The sequence below is a fragment of the Eulemur rufifrons genome, chromosome 30 (assembly GCF_041146395.1).
Source record: "Eulemur rufifrons isolate Redbay chromosome 30, OSU_ERuf_1, whole genome shotgun sequence".
NCBI lineage: Eukaryota > Metazoa > Chordata > Mammalia > Primates > Lemuridae > Eulemur > Eulemur rufifrons.
Window position 1 is genome coordinate 89,979,960 of NC_091012.1, and position 17,548 is coordinate 89,997,507.

General features: G+C 37.1%; 1 protein-coding gene across 3 annotated transcripts in view; it reads left to right on the plus strand.

Annotated features, from left to right (window-relative positions):
- Positions 1-17,548, plus strand: part of HDAC8 (histone deacetylase 8) — a 223,321-nt gene that overhangs the window by 56,938 nt on the left and 148,835 nt on the right. For 2 of the 3 annotated variants that reach the window (XM_069463047.1, XM_069463049.1), the window contains 3 exons: positions 11,124-11,236; positions 15,045-15,122; positions 15,731-15,839. In XM_069463047.1, the coding sequence (XP_069319148.1) occupies positions 11,124-11,236; positions 15,045-15,122; positions 15,731-15,839 (300 nt within the window). The remainder of the gene's footprint in view (positions 1-11,123; positions 11,237-15,044; positions 15,123-15,730; positions 15,840-17,548) is intronic. The other variant, XM_069463048.1, reaches the window with a different exon arrangement.

The window sequence follows — 17,548 nt, forward strand, 5'->3', positions numbered from 1 at the left end:
ACATTTTAGCATAGTGATTAAGCTTGTGGGCTGAGGAGTCAGACTGCCTAAATCCAAATTCAAATACTTTCCATTTTTCTCTTCCCCTGTACCCCTGGCAACCACCATTCTACTCTGTGCTTCTATGAGTTTTACTATTTTAGATTCCTCTTATAAGTAGTATCATGTAGTATTTGTCCTTGTGTCTGGCTTATTTCAGTTAGCATTAAATAATGTCATCCAGATTTATCCATGGTGTCACAGATGGCAGGATTTCCTTCTTTTTAACAGCTGAATAATAGTCCATTTTGTATACCACACTTTCATTATCTTTTCATCAATCGATGGACATTTAGAGATCTACTGTACATCATAGTGCCTATAGTTAACAATACTGTATTGTATACTTAAATTTTGCTAAGAGGGTAGAGCAAGTGGTAAGTGTTCTTATCACAAATAATAAAGATGGCAAGAGAAAACTTTTGGAGGTGATGGATAGGTTTATGACATAGATTGTGCCAATGATTTCATGGATATATATTAATACTTATATCCAAACTCATTCACTTGTATATATTAACTATGTACAGATTTTTGTATGTCAGTCATAGGTTGTCTTAGTCTGTATTCTGTTGCTATAAACAAACACCTGAAACTGGGTAATTTATAAAGAAAAAGAAATTTATTTGTTACAGTTCTGGAGGCTAGGAAGTCCAAGGTCAAGGAGGCCATATCTGGTGAAGGCTTTCTTGCTTGTGGGGACTCTCTGCAGAGTTCCAAGGGAGTTCAGAACATCACATGGCATGGGGGCTCACAAGAGACAGTCAAACTGGCTTTTGTAACAGACCCATCTCATGGTAACTAACCCACTCCCTTGATAGCCCATTAATCTATTAGTCCATGAATGGATTAATCCACTCATAAGGGCAGAGCCCTCATGACTGAATCACCTCCCAAAGGCCCCACCACTTAATACTGTTACATTGGAGTTTAATATTCAATGAGTTTTGGAGAGGGTAAGCATTCAAACCATAGCAGACCTGAATAAAATTGTTTAAAAAAATTTTTAATTCAAGCTCAGACACTTACTAGCTGTGTAACCTTGGATAAGTTACTTAATTTCCCTATGTTTTAGTTTTCTCATTTGTAAAATGTGAATAATAATAGGACCTACCTCATAGGGTTCTTGTGAAAATGTATTGAGTTAACAATATTGAAACCACCTAGTACAGTTCCTGGTACAGGGTAATCACTCAATAAATGTTAGCTATTTTTTTTTATTATTTGCCAACAACAGAGGAAAGCCAAATGATACTATCATACCAAATAGCTGTAATGAAAATAAAGAATTATAAAGAGGTATGCTAACACTGAAAGAGAAAATAGATATCTGAGCAAGTCTTAGAAACGTTCAAATAAGAAAACATTGGAACACCCTAATGCTAACTTTTGATACCAGAACTGGGATAAAAAGAAGATTGTCACAAAATCTTTGTCAGTAACAATTATGCTGTTGAACAGTGTATCTGGCTTTGCCTGGGTGAGATAGCCACCTGATATTTTACATAAATGTCTTAATGTTGCAATCCAAGAGCCCCTGACCTTTAATGGACCTAAAAACAGCAATGCACATAAGCAGGTGTAGTTGACTGAGCCCTGCGCTTTTTTTTTTTTAAAGATTGACTTTGTGCTTTATACTTCACCAGGGCATTTAAGAAGCTAGATATATTTGGTAAAATAAACAAAACATAACAAAAACAAAACAATTGCCAAATCACAAAGCTGCAGACACATTTCAGAAATATGTTTTCAGAAATACTTGCTGAACCTAGTCTCTTCCATGAACACATTTGTGTTGATGATGTGAAAAACAAAATGCACCAGACAAGTAAGGAAATTATTTTACTCAGCTATTGCAATAGGGAGAACATTCATTAATGAGGACCAGTACAAAGAAAAGGAAGGAGGCCTAGGGTTTTATAGAGGCAGGTAAACAAGGGAATCATCTGCAAGTCTTATGGGAGTCATGAGTAAGGATGGAGATGGGTCTTATCTTGGAATAATGTGCCAAGGTAGGATAGTAACTTGTGGTTAGACTTTTCCTGGAAAACAAAAGGGTGGGAGGAATTTCTTAACCATCACTTCTTTCTGGGGTACACAGGACTCAGATAAACTTCAATACTATCATTTCTCTCTTTTGTTAGACAAATATCATTCATCACTGAGCAACTCAGAGACAAACATAAACCTCCTCAGTGGGGTGAAACAGAGGTCTAACAAATAGTCTCTCGAGGACTCTTGTTAGTGGTGTTCCTGTAAAACAAGTTGAACGATCTGTTCAGAGTGGTGGCAAAGGTCATTTGCTTTAGGGTCCTAGAGATCAGGCATCTTAAAAGAAGGATGGTTAAAGTGAAAAAAGAAATATTAATACAACAGGTTAAGTTATAGTAAAGAGGCAAGAATTGAATCCTGAAGGTAACCAGTAAAATGGATAACGGATTCCAAGACATCTGATATCAGTGGAAGAAAACTTTTTTTTTTTTTTTAGAGACAGGGTCTCACTCTGTCACCCAGATCACAGCTCTCACTGTAGCCTCGAATTCCTGAGCTCAAGGGATCTTTTGACCTCAGCCTCCTAAGTAGCTGGGACTACAGGCACATACCACCATGCCTGGCTCATTTTTTTTTTTAGAGAGATGGGGTCTTGCTATGTTGCCTAGGCTGGTCTTGAAATCTTGGCCTCAAGTGATTCTCCTACCTCAGCCTCCCAAAGTGCTGGGATTACAGGCATAAGCCACCATGCCTGGCCAAGAAAATCATTACATTTTGCAACACCACTCATGGAGCTAAGCCCTGAGTGCCTTGGTGATCTTTTTTGTTCACCATCTTGGTTACTGCTATAGTTTGGATGTGGTTTGTCCCTGCCAAAACTCATGTTGAAATTTGATTGCCAATGTGGCAGTGCTAGGAGGTAGGGCCTAGTGGGAGATGTTTGGGTCATGAGGGTGGATTTCCCATGAATAGATTAATGCCCTCCCACAGGGGTGAGTGAGTTCTTGTTTTCATGGGAATAGACTAGTTGTTAAAAAGAGTCTGGAATCCTCAGTTTCTCTCTCTTGCTTCCTTTCTTGCCACGTGATCTCTTTGTGCAGGCTCACTCACTCCCCTTCTTCTTTCCTCCATGAGTAGAAGCAGTATGAGGGAGGCCCTCACCAGATGCAACTACCCAATCTTGTACTTTCCAGTCACCAGAATCATGAGCCAAATAAACCTTTCTTTATAAATTACCCAGCCACCAGTATTTTGCTATAGTAACACTAAATGGAGTACGACAATTACCTCTCATATAAAGATGTGCATGATCCAAGCATTTCTACAGACTTCCATAGTAGTCTAGGCAGTAGCTTGTTGAGGGAGAATTCCAGTCATATATGGTCTGCTGCAGTGCTGTGTTCTTCTAGGTTTATATCAAGTCATTGGGCTTTAGTTTACAGGGCTATTTCAGATCCTAGATAACAGGGCAAGCTGCAAGACAACCTAAGGTCCTAATAGGGATTTGAGCAGTCAAATTTTAGTTCTCAGTGACTTGGAGTCAAGTGGGAGGAAAAACAATTGGGAAAATTAGTAGCTAGACATTGAATAAACCTGGAAGAACTGAAAATTTGGCAAATATTGATAATTGGGCAAGGTAAAAATAAATCCAGTTTGATTTACAAGTAGGTACCAAAACTAGTTTGCCATAGAAAAAAACGGAAGCCAATTTTATCTCCACTAGACAAGACAAAGTCTGCATACCCATCAGTAACCTGAAATTTATTTAAAAAGGTAAAAAATAGCTCAAAGACAAGGAACAGGGCTAGAGCCTGATATTCTGGAATAATGTGCTATAGATGAGGCAGAGTTTTCCATTAAAACACAAAATTTCTCTCTACAGTCACTCCGTTTTTGACCAAAAATAATCTCAAAGAAAAATTATTCCTGAACTCAAAATAACACTGGTTTCACAAACAACAAAAGAAAAAAGTAGATAAATTGGAGTTCATCAAAATTAAAAGCTTTTGCTCTTCAAAGGACATTATTAACAAAGTGAAAATACAACCTATAGAATGAGAGAAAAATATGTGTAAATCATATATCTGATAAGGGTCTGGTATGCAGAATATATGAAGAACTCTTACAACTCAACAGCAAAAAGACAAATACCCAATTAAAAAATTAGCAGAGGCCAGGTGCAGTGGCTCATGCCTGTAATCCCAGCACTTGAGAGCCCAAGGTGGGAGGCTCACTGGAGGCCAGGAGTTCGAGACCAGCCTGGGCAACATAGTGAGACCTTGTCTCCACAAAAAATAAGAAGAAACTAGCTGGTCATGGTGGCATGCACCTGTAGTCCCAGCTATTCAGGAGGCTGAGACAAAAGGATCCCTTGAGCCCCGGAGTTTGAGGCTGCAGTGAGCTATGATCAACATACCACTGCACTCTAGCCTGGGTGACAGAGCGAGACTTTGTCTCTTGAAAAAAAAAAATGGGCCAAGGACTTGAATAGATATTTCTCCAGAGGAGATATACAAATGGCCAGCAAGCATGTGAAATGATGCTTCACATCATTAGTCATCAGAAAAATGCAAATCAAATCCACAATGAGATACTACTTCATACATACTAGGATGGCTAGAATTTAACAACAAGAAAAATAACTGAAAAATAACAAGTGTTGGTGACGATATGGAGAAATTGGAACCCTTGTACATGGTTCATGGGAATGTAAAATGGTGCAGCCACTATGGAAAACAATTTGATTGTTCCTCAATGGTTAAACATAGAATTCTATATTACCTAATAATTCCTCTTATAAGTATATGTCTCCAAAATAATTACAAACAAGTACTCAAACAAATACTTGTACACAAATGTTCATAATAGCACTATTCACAATAGCCATAAGTTAAAACAACACAAATATCCGTTCATGAAAATGTGGGGGGAGGAGTATTTATGTATATGTGTGGTGGAATATTATTCAGCCATAAAAAGAATGAAGTACCGATATATGCTACAACAGGGATGAACTTTGAAAACATTATACTAAGCATAAGAAGCCAGACATAAAAGATGATATATGATTCCACTTATATGAAATATCCAAAATAAATAAATCCATAGAGACAGAACACAGATTGGTGGTTGTCAGAGGCTGAGGGTAGGGAAATAGAAAGTGACTACTTAATGAGCATGAGGTTTTCTTTTGAGGTGATGAAAATGTTTTGGAACTAGATTGAGGTAAAAGTTGCACAATATTGTGAATGTACTAAATGCCACTGAATTGTATACTTTAAAATGATTAATGTTACATGAATTTTATATCAAAAATATTTTAAAATAAAAATTAGGTCTCATTAGATTTAACCTGATTATCTACATAGAATGGCAATTTACCAGATAGACCTTAAGCTTGCTCTGCTGGAAGTTTTCATAAGGAATCTCAGTTTGGAATTTTAAAAGTCTATTGAGGCTGGGAAGCCAAGCTAAGATGATTTTACCTGTAGTACCTATACATTTGGGAGAATTGTTCTCTTTTTTTGGTCTCCAAAATATCCCAAGCTTCCAGGGCCTGCCAGGAAATAACCTTCCTTATTCACTTGTAAGGCTGGGAACCCTATAAGCCAGGTCCTAAGGTAGTTTTCCCAAGAGAGCTTTGTATGCATTGGCTCCATAAAGTCAGTCTTAGTTCCTTAAAAGTGTCTGATCATATCTGATTCAAGGAGCATCATTCACAAATATGACATTCCAGGCAAGGCCTTGGTTACATACCAATGTTTCCAATCATATGCACAAGGAAGACAGACAGATTTTTATTGAACCTATGCAGATAATTATATTGCTATGAAAATAAGAACACTCAGCGAGAGTTTCTGAAGAACCCAGGCAGGGGGAATAACATCATTTATAAATGGTTCATTTCTGTTTACAAAAGCATGGTCTACTAAACAGTTAAGAGTTATATATAGTATAAGAGAAAAGAGAGATGGAAAATATTACAGGTTTCTTATGTATCCAGAAAATAGAATATTAAAATAGTATTCCAAACAAAACCCACAATCATCCCTCATCAGTTCATTCAGGTCTATGTAATTAGCTCTTGTTCCACTCAACCTTGAGTTAGCAGTCTTATTAACCCACCTACTTCTCAACTGGAGTTCTCAAAATCCTGACTCAGTTCACTAGTGTAGTCTCAAAGTTGTTTAAACCATCTCATCATAAGCCTGTACACAGAAGTACCAGGCATAGTTATTTTCCACATGGCTCTGAGAGAGTTTTTCTTTGTTTAAGATGAAGCCCTTTAGCTTGTAGCTGATTGCAAATGCTTTCAGGGAAGCATCAGAATAAAACATAAAAAGCTTTCTAGCTGTAGATGATAAAAGACTTACAATAGCTGTGGTTAACTTATTACTGATCATTTTCAAAAGGGAAAAACTTGATGAGAGTTCATTATAAGAATAATACTGCAACTGACAAGGAAATGTAGTTGTTTCTGTGGCATGCAAAACAAGATAAAAGTCAATCCAAAAAATTTTAGACAAAATATCTATGAACATAATGATTAACCCTATTTTAAAAGAAGAGGAGGTATTGTATCTAATTTATAAAAATGTCTGAACATGATCTTTTATAGAGAAAAAATAACTCAGATATATAATAATCCTGACATAATATACCATGAATATACCAAGCATATTGTTAGAATATACCCAGAATATATCAAGAATATCAAGTACAGAGATTCAACAATCTGGAATAGGTCTTAAATATTTGTACATTAATAAAATTTCACAGGTAAGAGATGGGAATCCCCAATTGAAAACTAATGACTAGGAAGGTGCTATTAGTAGATTCAAAATAAAATACAAAGTTGAGAACAAGTTAACACTACAAAAAAAACCCTGAAATTGGCCTGGCATGGTAGCTCATGCCTATAATCCCAGCACTTTGGGAGGCCGTGGCAGGAGGATCCCTTGAGCCCAGGAGTTTGAGACCAGCCTAAGCAATATAGTGAGACCCCGTATCTACAAAAAATAGAAAAAATTAGCCAGGCATGGTGGTGTGTGCTGTAGTCCCAGCTACTTAGAGGCTGAGGCAGGAGGATCCCTTAAGCCCAGGAGTTTGAGGGTACAGCTATGATGATGCCACTGCACTCCAGTCTTGGCAGCAGAGCAAGACCTTGTCTCAAAAAAAAAAAAAAAAAAAAAAGCTAAAATTATGACTGAAAACACTATACTGTAGTTGTCTAATATCTGGCAAAGCAACACCAGAACTCCAACAAATAGAAAGATATCCTTGGTCAGTGAGGGCACTGATGAATTTGTAGAAACTTCCCATACAGCTTACAATTTCTGAAATGTCTATCTTTTTTTTTTTTTTTTTTTGAAACAGAGTCTCGCTTTGTTGCCTGGGCTAGAGTGAGTGCCGTGGCGTCAGTCTAGCTCACAGCAACCTCAAACTCCTGGGCTTAAGCGATCCTACTGCCTCAGCCTCCCGAGTAGCTGGAACTACAGGCATGCGCCACCATGCCCGGCTTATTTTAGTTGTCCATATAATTTCTTTCTATTTTTAGTAGAGACGGGGTCTCACTCTTGCTCAGGCTGGTCTCAAACTCCTGACCTCGAGCGATCCACCCGTCTTGGCCTCCCAGAGTGCTAGGATTACAGGCGTGAGCCACCGCGCCCGGCCTGAAATGTCTATGTTAATAACATTTTACCTATACAGCCAGGCATAGCGGCTCACACCTGTAATCCCAGCTACTTGGGAGGATAAGGCAGGAGGATTGCTTGAGGCTACAAGTTCAAGACCAGCCTGGGGAAAAAAAAAAAAAAAAGACCAGCCTGGGCAACATAGTGAGACTCCATCTTTAAAAAAAATAATAATAAGTAACATTTTACCTATACCAATTTAAGCTAGAAAAGGCATCTCTTCTGATTTGACAATTCTTCCCATGTAACTCATCAATAGTAACATATCAAATAAACCTAATTATTTTTAGCACTTCTCTTTTTACAAGGTGAAAGATCAAATCCTTTGTGATTATCCATGGGCCTTCTGGGACATGATTAAGACAGGACCACGAATCATTGAAAAATAATGCTTGGCTCTCTATTTTACCAAAGTGACAATAAAAAGATTTTAAAAGTAAACATAGGAAGTAACATGATTGTAAAAATCCTTAGCTCTTTCCTAAGCAGGAAGACTTTGCTTTCTTAAATAATCAAGGACATAATAAAGTCAATATAAACCATAGAAGATTACAAAGATTACAGAATCTTTGTTATTAGGGAAGATTATTCAGAAGGTAAAGCAAAACATTTACAACCTGCTATTAAGGACAAACCAATAATCCAAAAAACTTTTGTCATTTTAACAGTGAGAAAACCAAATTCTAGTTTTGCATCAATATATTTGATACTAAAGTTCTTTTTGTAACTTTTATAAATAAACTCATCAAACCTTAGCCAGCTTTAACCTCAACAAATAAATTTCCCTCTCTATGAATTCTCTACAGTTTTCTATATCCATACATATTCTTTATAGTACAACTTCCCTAAGTGGCAAAAAAGAACATGTTCATTAATAGACCCAAATATATATACACACACACACATATACATATATCCTGTTTGTAACATGTAAAAATAAGCACAAGCACATCAACCCAAAATTATACATGGTAATTAATGTTTCAGCATTCTCTTACTGGGGAATGGTCTAGGTAGCTAATGAATATTCATTAATTAATCTGCTTTAGTATCAGCCCAAATTTTTTAGTTACCTAAAGATCTTATAAATTATCTTCAAGCTGATATATTATAAAACATAATTACTGTGGAAATAAAGTTTGTCAGAATAATGATTCAACTTGGTTAAACAAATTTTCATTTTTCATAATCTTAAGCATTTAATAGAGTAATATTAGCTTACTCAATCAGTAAATCTATATATGTTTAGGAAGAACATGCCCAAGTAGAATAAAAATCTACCTGTGTATTATACCTAACACTGATAAATCAGAAAATACATAGCTAGTTTTAGTAAACCAAAATTGCTAAATTAGTCTTATTTGCCAAAGATTTACCTAAATTATGTGAACTTGAATTCTTAAAACATTTGACTTTGTTTTTATAGGGATACATTTTTTTAGCACATTGAAAGTCTTGAAAATTCATTTCCTTTATTTTCTGGGAATTTTAAGAATATTCTATTTATCTAAACACTTATTATTTCTATAAGCCAATGAGAATAGAGATCCTTTAAGAAATTTTATAATCTCATTTGGTGATACCATCCAGAAGTAGGAAAGTGTTAGACATTCACACAAGGAATATGTCAGGATAACGTGGTACTTTGCAGTTCACTGTTTCTTGGAACACAAAAGGGAGGAGGGTTTCTTAACCATCAGTGCTTTCCAGAAGCACAGGGCTCAGATAAAGTTTAGTACTGTCAATGAGATGAGTCTACTTTATCAATTTTGTCTATAGAATTTCTCTGTATTCTCCTTTGTATGCCATATTATTTCCAGTCGCTTTTTTTGTTTAGATGATTGGGTTTTGGCTTTTGTTTTTCTGTGCTTATGACTTGTCTCCCTAACTTAATTGTAGGTTCTCTGAGGGAAGGAAGTATGCCTTGTATTGATTTGTATTCCTCCTCCCCATCATCCTCCTCTTTTTGCCTAGCACTTAGTGTTCTGTCCCATCTACCCAAAAGTTATTGATGTTTAGTAGGAGCACAGATTATCTCTTTTTTTTTTGATGTGCTAAGGCAGTAGACTTATAAAATGTAAGCTTTTCATAATTGGAATATAACATTCACCTCCAAGAACTTTCAAAGTCACATATTTAGTTATTTACAGAGAATTCATAAATGATCAAATCATTTTGTTTAATTGTTTTCTTCCTGGTTGTATACCTAAAGCCAAGCTATTCTTTGGCTAGATGATTGCTGAGTTCACCTTCATGCAGCAAAATCAGTATCTAGAGGTATTTTTGCCAACTTCCTGATTGCCAATATACCTGTCTCATTGGTTCAGCCTGTGAACCAGGGCATTGTTTAGAATATGAGATGTTATTATGGAAGCGATTTCATGAAGAAGCTTATATATTGTGTAGGCACTTGAAAGACCTCACAGTCTCATGGTAGCAAAGATACCATTTTAACTGTTGCTTATGCCTAGAATTCTATTTCACATATTAATAAAACTTCAGGGAGAATTTAGAAAAAATGGGTTGGATATTTGAAAGGTCTGTGGAAGCAAAAGAAATGAAGCATTTAGGATGAGGCCTTAAAAATAAATTATAATGCATTCTTGATGATAAAGAATGTTCTATTACATCTAATCAGCAAGATTTAATGAAAGTGTAATAAAAGAGCAGGTTAACATTGACCAAGAGGTTCCAGTGATGTGGTATCACCAACAGCAACAAAGTTAGAGAACACTAGTGAAGTCCATGAAGACAATTCTACTGAAGGAAACAAAATAACTTTAGAAAAGACTACTTTACCCTTCATTGTAATAATTACATTTACAGAAAGGCACACGTACTGCCCAGGAGGTTGTGCATTTGTACATTTGACACTCAGCTTTTATGAGCAACAAGTGCCAAGACTTACTCAAAAAAAAAAAACTTCTAAGTTATGTCTTAGAGTCAGTACAGAGAATCCAGTCTCCAACATCTTCTCCATCTGGCTGAGCAAGATTGTCTGAAAAGGCCCCTTCTAGAATCTAGCCTTCTTAAGTATACTGTGTTAATCAGTGTTCATTTTGATGACCCAGGGTACTACAAATTTCTTTGAAGTGATTCTGAAATCCTCAGAGAAAGGTTCTGTCTTGTTCAATATAGTTACAATGTTCCAATGCTTTGAAAACCTGGGACCCTGCATGGAAAATGTTACCAGTTTACCTGAATATTTTCTTTACCAAAACACTCCATTCCCTGATCATTCTGAGCCATTTACTGCATAATCTTTGTAGGTAGATTTTTATTTTTCTTAAAGGAAGGGGAAATTTTAAAAGACTAGATCTAAAGGGTTAGATCCTTGGCCGTAAAGACACCCTTGGATTGCTTTTTGGCTGTTGGCTGTAGCAACTTGTTTTCTTGCAGAGATGAAGCATCTGGTTTTTGTTATCTCAATGATGCTGTCCTGGGAATATTACGATTGCGACGGAAATTTGACCGTGTTCTCTATGTGGATTTGGATCTGCACCATGGAGATGGTAAGCCCTTCAGTTTCAAAGATGCTTTGCTGCTAGGACAGCAGGTTTTTATCAGTTAAGCTGCTTCTAGGCAACTGGTAAAAGGAGAAATGTCTGTTGCAATTGAAATTTTCCTAATTGAGAATTCTAAAGTAGGTAGTATAGAGATTCCTCTAGCTGATGCAATTTCTGCTTTGCTGCCCAAGCCAGGCTCCTATAATTTCCTCTTTTCTCCTCCTATAGCGAAGCTCTATAGTAGAGAATGTTAAGTGGAACTTTTACCTAGTGTTTACTCCTGTGCTCAGTACCCTCCCTCAGGCTGTTTCCATTGATTCTAAGCAAAATCTGTGGTTAGGGATGACAGCCTTATCTCTTCTCACTGATGCTTCTCTCAAGATAAAATGGATGTATGATGGGCTAACATTCTGAATTTTTCATCAATAAGCTACCAACCCATGTAGTGATCAGAATCTGTGCCATTTTCTTTGTGTTACTAAAATATTTAGTCCTGCACAATCCCAGGACATCTCCCCTAATTTTTAATAGCAGAATCTCTTAACAGTTTGCCTTAACTCATTAATCCCCCCCCCCTCTTAGAAGACTCCGCTGAAAGGACTTATCCAACCCTCCTATGTATTTTCCATCTAGAATGTAGAGCTCTGGTGACAGTTGCCATATTCTGTTTCTTTGAGAAATCCTGTCTGTGACGCCTAGTATTTCCATTCATCTAGGAACTTATCCAGTAAATTATTAGTTAAGGATATCCCTTCCCCTCCCCCAAATCAGTGATTGCTGCTTCTCCAGGGATTTTTTTTTTTTTTTGAGACAAACTATTAATAACATGATCAAGGCATAAGGAGGAAAAGAATAATATGTGTCTGAGATTCAAGTCAGCTCTGCTTCCAAAACAAAAAAGGAAGGAAGAAACTGTGGGGAGAACCTCCCCAGGGAGCTTTACATGCATGGAGGCTACCATGGAACAATGAGAGAAAATTAAAGGTAACAGAAGAGAGGAGGATTAAAACAACCAACATACCACTTCGAGAACCATGCTTGTTGAATATCTGCATATTCAGTGAGTACAAAACACAGCCTTGCTCAAAAACCTTCAAAGGCTCCTATTGCCTATAACAAGGGGCAACATTTGACCCGTGGCTTATTTTTGTATGGCCAATGATCTAAGAATGGTTAAGAGTGTTTTTTTTTCCATTTTAAAAGGGTTATAAAGGAAAAAAATTGCATGTTTATGCAATAGTGACCTTAATAGTTTGCAAAAGCCTAAAATATTGACTATCTAGCCACTTAATTTGTTGACCCCTGGCCTAGAGCAATGGTTCTCAAACTTGAATCAGGATGATCTGGAGAAGTTTGTTTTAAAGTGCAGATTGCTGGGCCACAGCCACCAGATATTTAGATTTAGTAGGTCTGCCATGGAACCAAAGACTCTACATTTTAACAATACCCCAGCTGTTCTTAAGGCCACTCTTTGAAAAACAGTAAAGTCCACGTTCTTTACCTGTCATTCAAGGCCTACCTCAAATAGGCCTCACCCCATCTTTCCAGCCGTATCTGTCATTACCAACTATCCAGGCTACTCTACTCGATGAGCATGTCTCACTATTCATGGTATATCTCACTATTCCCATCTCCCTGACTTTGCCTCCCTTTTTCCTAATTTAATTTTGCTTTCTCCTCCCCCAAATTCTACCTATTCGTTCAAGTTCCAAGAGTAGCAAATTTACCCTGACCACTCCAGCCCAAGTGTTCTCTCCCTCCTTTCAAGTCCTATATTGTTTTGCCAATTTGATGTTTAATTATATATTGTCTTATATTGTTAATTAATTTTTTATGTGTCTATGTCTTCTCTTCCCATAGGAACTTTAAGTTCCTTCAGAACAGAGATCAAGTTGTTTACTTCTTTCTGTCCTATACAATGCCTTGAACCAACAGTACTATGCACATAGTAGTAGTTCAGTTAAGTATTTGTTGAATGAATGGCTGATTATGAAATTCAAACTATTAGTATCAGAGTTCAAGAATAGAATCAGTTCCATAGAGCCACATAAGAATGAAATAAGACTGTCACCTGAAACCGTTCTTTCCATTTGCAATGTTATTTCTACACCCGTTAGAGTTTCCTGTTTTAGCCAACTTTTATGGTGTGTTTCATTTCAGTTTATTTCCCCTCTTCAGCACCTCCCTTCCAGTGACCCCTGCCCCACCCCCAAACTCTTACACATTTGGTTTATTTTAAATCTTCCATGATTCCATAACTGGAATCCTGTGGTGGCTTCACTGGCCACTCCTACCCTGTTCTCACCTTTTTCCATCTACCTAACCACTCTCCTCTTTCCCACCAAGTCCATATCCTCCACCTATCTGTCTATGTCCTCTTTTAAGTATGATTTTATAACCATGCCTAATGGTATTTCCCATGAGAAGAAGTACAAATGGCTACCAAACTTATGAAAAGGTGCTCAATACCCTAATACTCAGAAAAAGGCAAATTAGAACAAGAACATTCTTTCTTCCTAAGATTAAAAAGAATAATAGCCAGTACAAGTCAAGGTGTGAGAAAATAGGAACTCTCATACATGACTGGTTGAAATGTAAATTGGTACAACATTTCTGGATGGATAAATAATCAGGATTTTCATGAATTATCCTTGTTTAGACTTCAGTTTCTAAGTTGAAATGCTATTTTCATTTATTTTGTTTTGTTTTATTTTGTTTACTTCATGCTTTGTGCCTGGAGCCTTTAACTGGTTTTAACTGCCTCCCTAGGGCAAAATATAAGGCTTGGGAAATTCAAACATACCTGTTATATACAAATAGAGTTAATATTTTTTTAAGGTCTCTGTTGTCCTCTAATGAAGACTGAAAACATTAAGTAAACACAGAGACAATTTCTTTGTTTGAGTAGAAAAGAGGATAGTACCTGAGATTGCCGATAGTCCTTCCATTATATAGACTGATTATCTGAACTTAGTATGACTACATGTGATTTTGAGAGGAAAGGAGTAGAGGTGGGCAGTGTGTATTTCTATGTAAGTAGTGACTTGTACAGGTTACTTTAAATCCCAGCTTTTATAGTATCTCCCAGGCCTCTAATTAGTTTCTGACACCGTTTAAGTGGAAGGGAGACCCCTTTCTAGAAAAGATTTTCCCCCATCTTTCTTCAGGCTTTAAAACTCTGTTATAAGTGTGCTATTAAGAGACAAGGTCATGGCCTGTTTTCAGCCTTCTTTGTTTAAGCCAGAAAGAAGTACTATAAGTTACTTAGTACACATAGAACTTTGGGTGACCTGCATTTATAACCAAATCTACATTATAGAGAGGCACTTTATAATTAGGTTTTCACTATTTAATGCCTAATGTTTGTATTGGTCATATTTTTCAAAGGATTATCACATCGTACTTCTTTGAAAAAATCCCAAGAATTTAGAACCGCATAAACAAAACAAAACAAAACATAAAATTTCCAAGATGGTGCCAATTTGCTTTATTCAATTCTGTTGATAATGCCTCATTTTGAGCTCTCAGCCTTCCTCAACTTTTAGAACAAGTTATCAAAGAGAACCCAGACATCCCATTGCTTGGAAAGGGTTATAGTTTGCCGTGAATTTGAAAAGTAACCCCCAAACTTCACTTGGGGCCAAAATTTTACCTCATCTTATAATTACAGAGACCATAAGTTTATATTACTTTTATTCCTCACCATGTTGGCTTTATTATTGCTGCCTTCTCATCTCCCCTCCCCCCGACTACTGCTTTCCAGATTTTCAGATATATGATGAAGTGATTCTTCTGATGTTTGTTTCTCTGGTAGGTGTACAAGATGCCTTCAGTTTCACCTCCAAAGTCATGACTGTGTCCCTGCACAAATTCTCCCCGGGATTTTTCCCAGGCAAGTGATCTATGTGCTCAGTATTACATTTGCTGAATAAACACTGCGGTTCTTCTATACATTTCTTATATCCTGTATTTGGAGAGTTCCATGCTGTTAATACCGTATTGGTGCTATTCTATGCAAAATTTTAACACAGGTCACTTCAGGTGACAATAACAAGAGTAATGACAATAACACTTTTCTCTGCCAGATGATTTTTATGGACTGTCAATAGACAGATCATTTATGCTTACTATATACTATCAGATACCCCATGTAACTCCTAACATCCTGGTAATTGCAAAGATATATTGATATTACATCAACCTAGGAAGCATGAAAAGTCAAGCAAAGGAGTTAATCTCTTATTTTTTATTTGATCCAATAAGATGGAAACTAAGGCTTTTCAGTTTCCTTAAGGTTTGCATGCTTCTCCAACATCTTGTTTGTAATAGTTACTTCTCCGTATTGTTTGTCTTAATTTAATACCTTAGAAACCATCACTAACTCAGGATTGTTCTCCTAATTGACCTTTTTGGTCTTATGAATTCCTATCAGAGAATCCTTTAAGTTTTCTAGTTTCTCATATCCTTAATAGCTAATTATGTTGTTCTTCTCTTTTACAGGAACAGGTGATGTGTCTGATGTTGGCCTAGGGAAGGGACGGTACTACAGTATAAATGTGCCCATTCAGGATGGCATACAGGATGAGAAATATTACCACATCTGTGAAAGGTACAGCAGTAACACTGAGCCAATAATGAGTGGATTGCATTTCTACAGGATGAAATTGCCCCCATGTCACAGAATTCTTATTTTCAAGGAATAATGTGAAAAAGAAAACCACTATATACCCACATAGCTTTTGTATACTGCTCATTATGCTTATTTGGCCATCCCCTGTTTGGGAGAGTCAAGTGGTTAGACCAGAGCCATGTTCCAGGTTTGATCTGACCTGCTATCTAGTACTATTAAGGCCATCCCAAGAACAGAGCTCATAGGCTGTCCTGGGGAATCCCTTGTCTGCTACTTTCTTAGCTAAAGAAACCTGCATGTGTGCAATTTCATTAGCCTAGCAGGGTTCATTATGGAGACTTGTGCTCCTCTCCACTGGTGTGAATATTAGAGAGTTGACTATTTTTATTTATCATGGGTTCTTGAATTCTATCCACTGTGTTAAAATTGGAGTCAGAAATCTGTTTTTTCTACACTAAGGATTAAGATTACAGACACTTGCAGGCAGACAGTTTGGTGCCAATGTATAAACCTTTGGGGTTGAAAAGCCCTACGGAATGGGGAGAGCACTAAACTCATATTCATAAAAATTGAGATTGGTCAGGCACAAATTCACTGCTGAAAATGGCAGCAGAGAAAGCGGGTCTGACTAGAAGTCAGCCAGTGAACATTGCTGAAGGTAAGTAGTGGGAACTGAGGTACCCCTCCCCCATTCAACTCAGATTTCTCCCAACCTTTGGTAGAAAACAGTGACTTCCCAAAGGAGTCTGCCTGCTCTGGCTGTCATCACTGGCAGTTGTATAAACAAAGTAGAACTATTAAAAAATAAAAACTTTATGCTTCAGAAGTGCCTCTTATTTCAAGAGATTTGGCAGCCAAGTCATCATTCAGTCATTCAGCAGCACTAGCCTCTTCATGATTTTGATCATGTCCCCTAGCTACTTCTGTATTGTCAGACTAGAAAACACTTACTGTTTTTTTGGAGCCTTCCATTGATGATTTAATTGCCCTTCTTTATTCCCCTTAGGCTCTGTTCTGTCCTTGAGATGTACAGATCAGAGCTGCTTATGTAACTCTACCAATGAAGATGTCCTGTGGTTCTGTGTAAAAGGAGAATTGTTTTGTTTTTCTTTTAATCCCCTTCTTGACAGTGCCCAACATTTTGTTGCCCTTTTTTTGTCATAGCAGGCAAGGTTGTTCTCTTCGGTACACTGTCCACAGGGTTTCCTAGAGCTCTTTCCTGGATCTTAATTGAAAGGTCAGCACTCATCATCCTGCAAGTATAATTTGTTATATGTAGCCCTCCCTAAATAGATCGCCTTACATGTGTCCCTATTGAAACTCATCTGCCTATCATGAAGCCTCCTGAGATTGTCTTTTATCCTCCATCAACTTGGCATTTCACTGCCTGGAAAAGCTGAGTATTATATAGAGATTTGAGGATTTCCCAGTGTCCATCCCCAAGGAGGTCTACTATTTATCTTTCTTCAGTCAGAAAAATGTTTGTTTCTCCCCTATATTTTCTTTTTTTCCCACATAAACCAGTTCCTACTACATCATTGTAAAATAGTTTAAATCCCATGGTAATTCATGTTAGCCTTGGTATCAAACTTAATTAGAAGCATTTTAAAAGTAAATTTAAGGCCTAGCACAGTAGCTCATGCCTGTAACCTCAGCACTTTGGGAGGCCGAAGTGGAAGGATCACTTG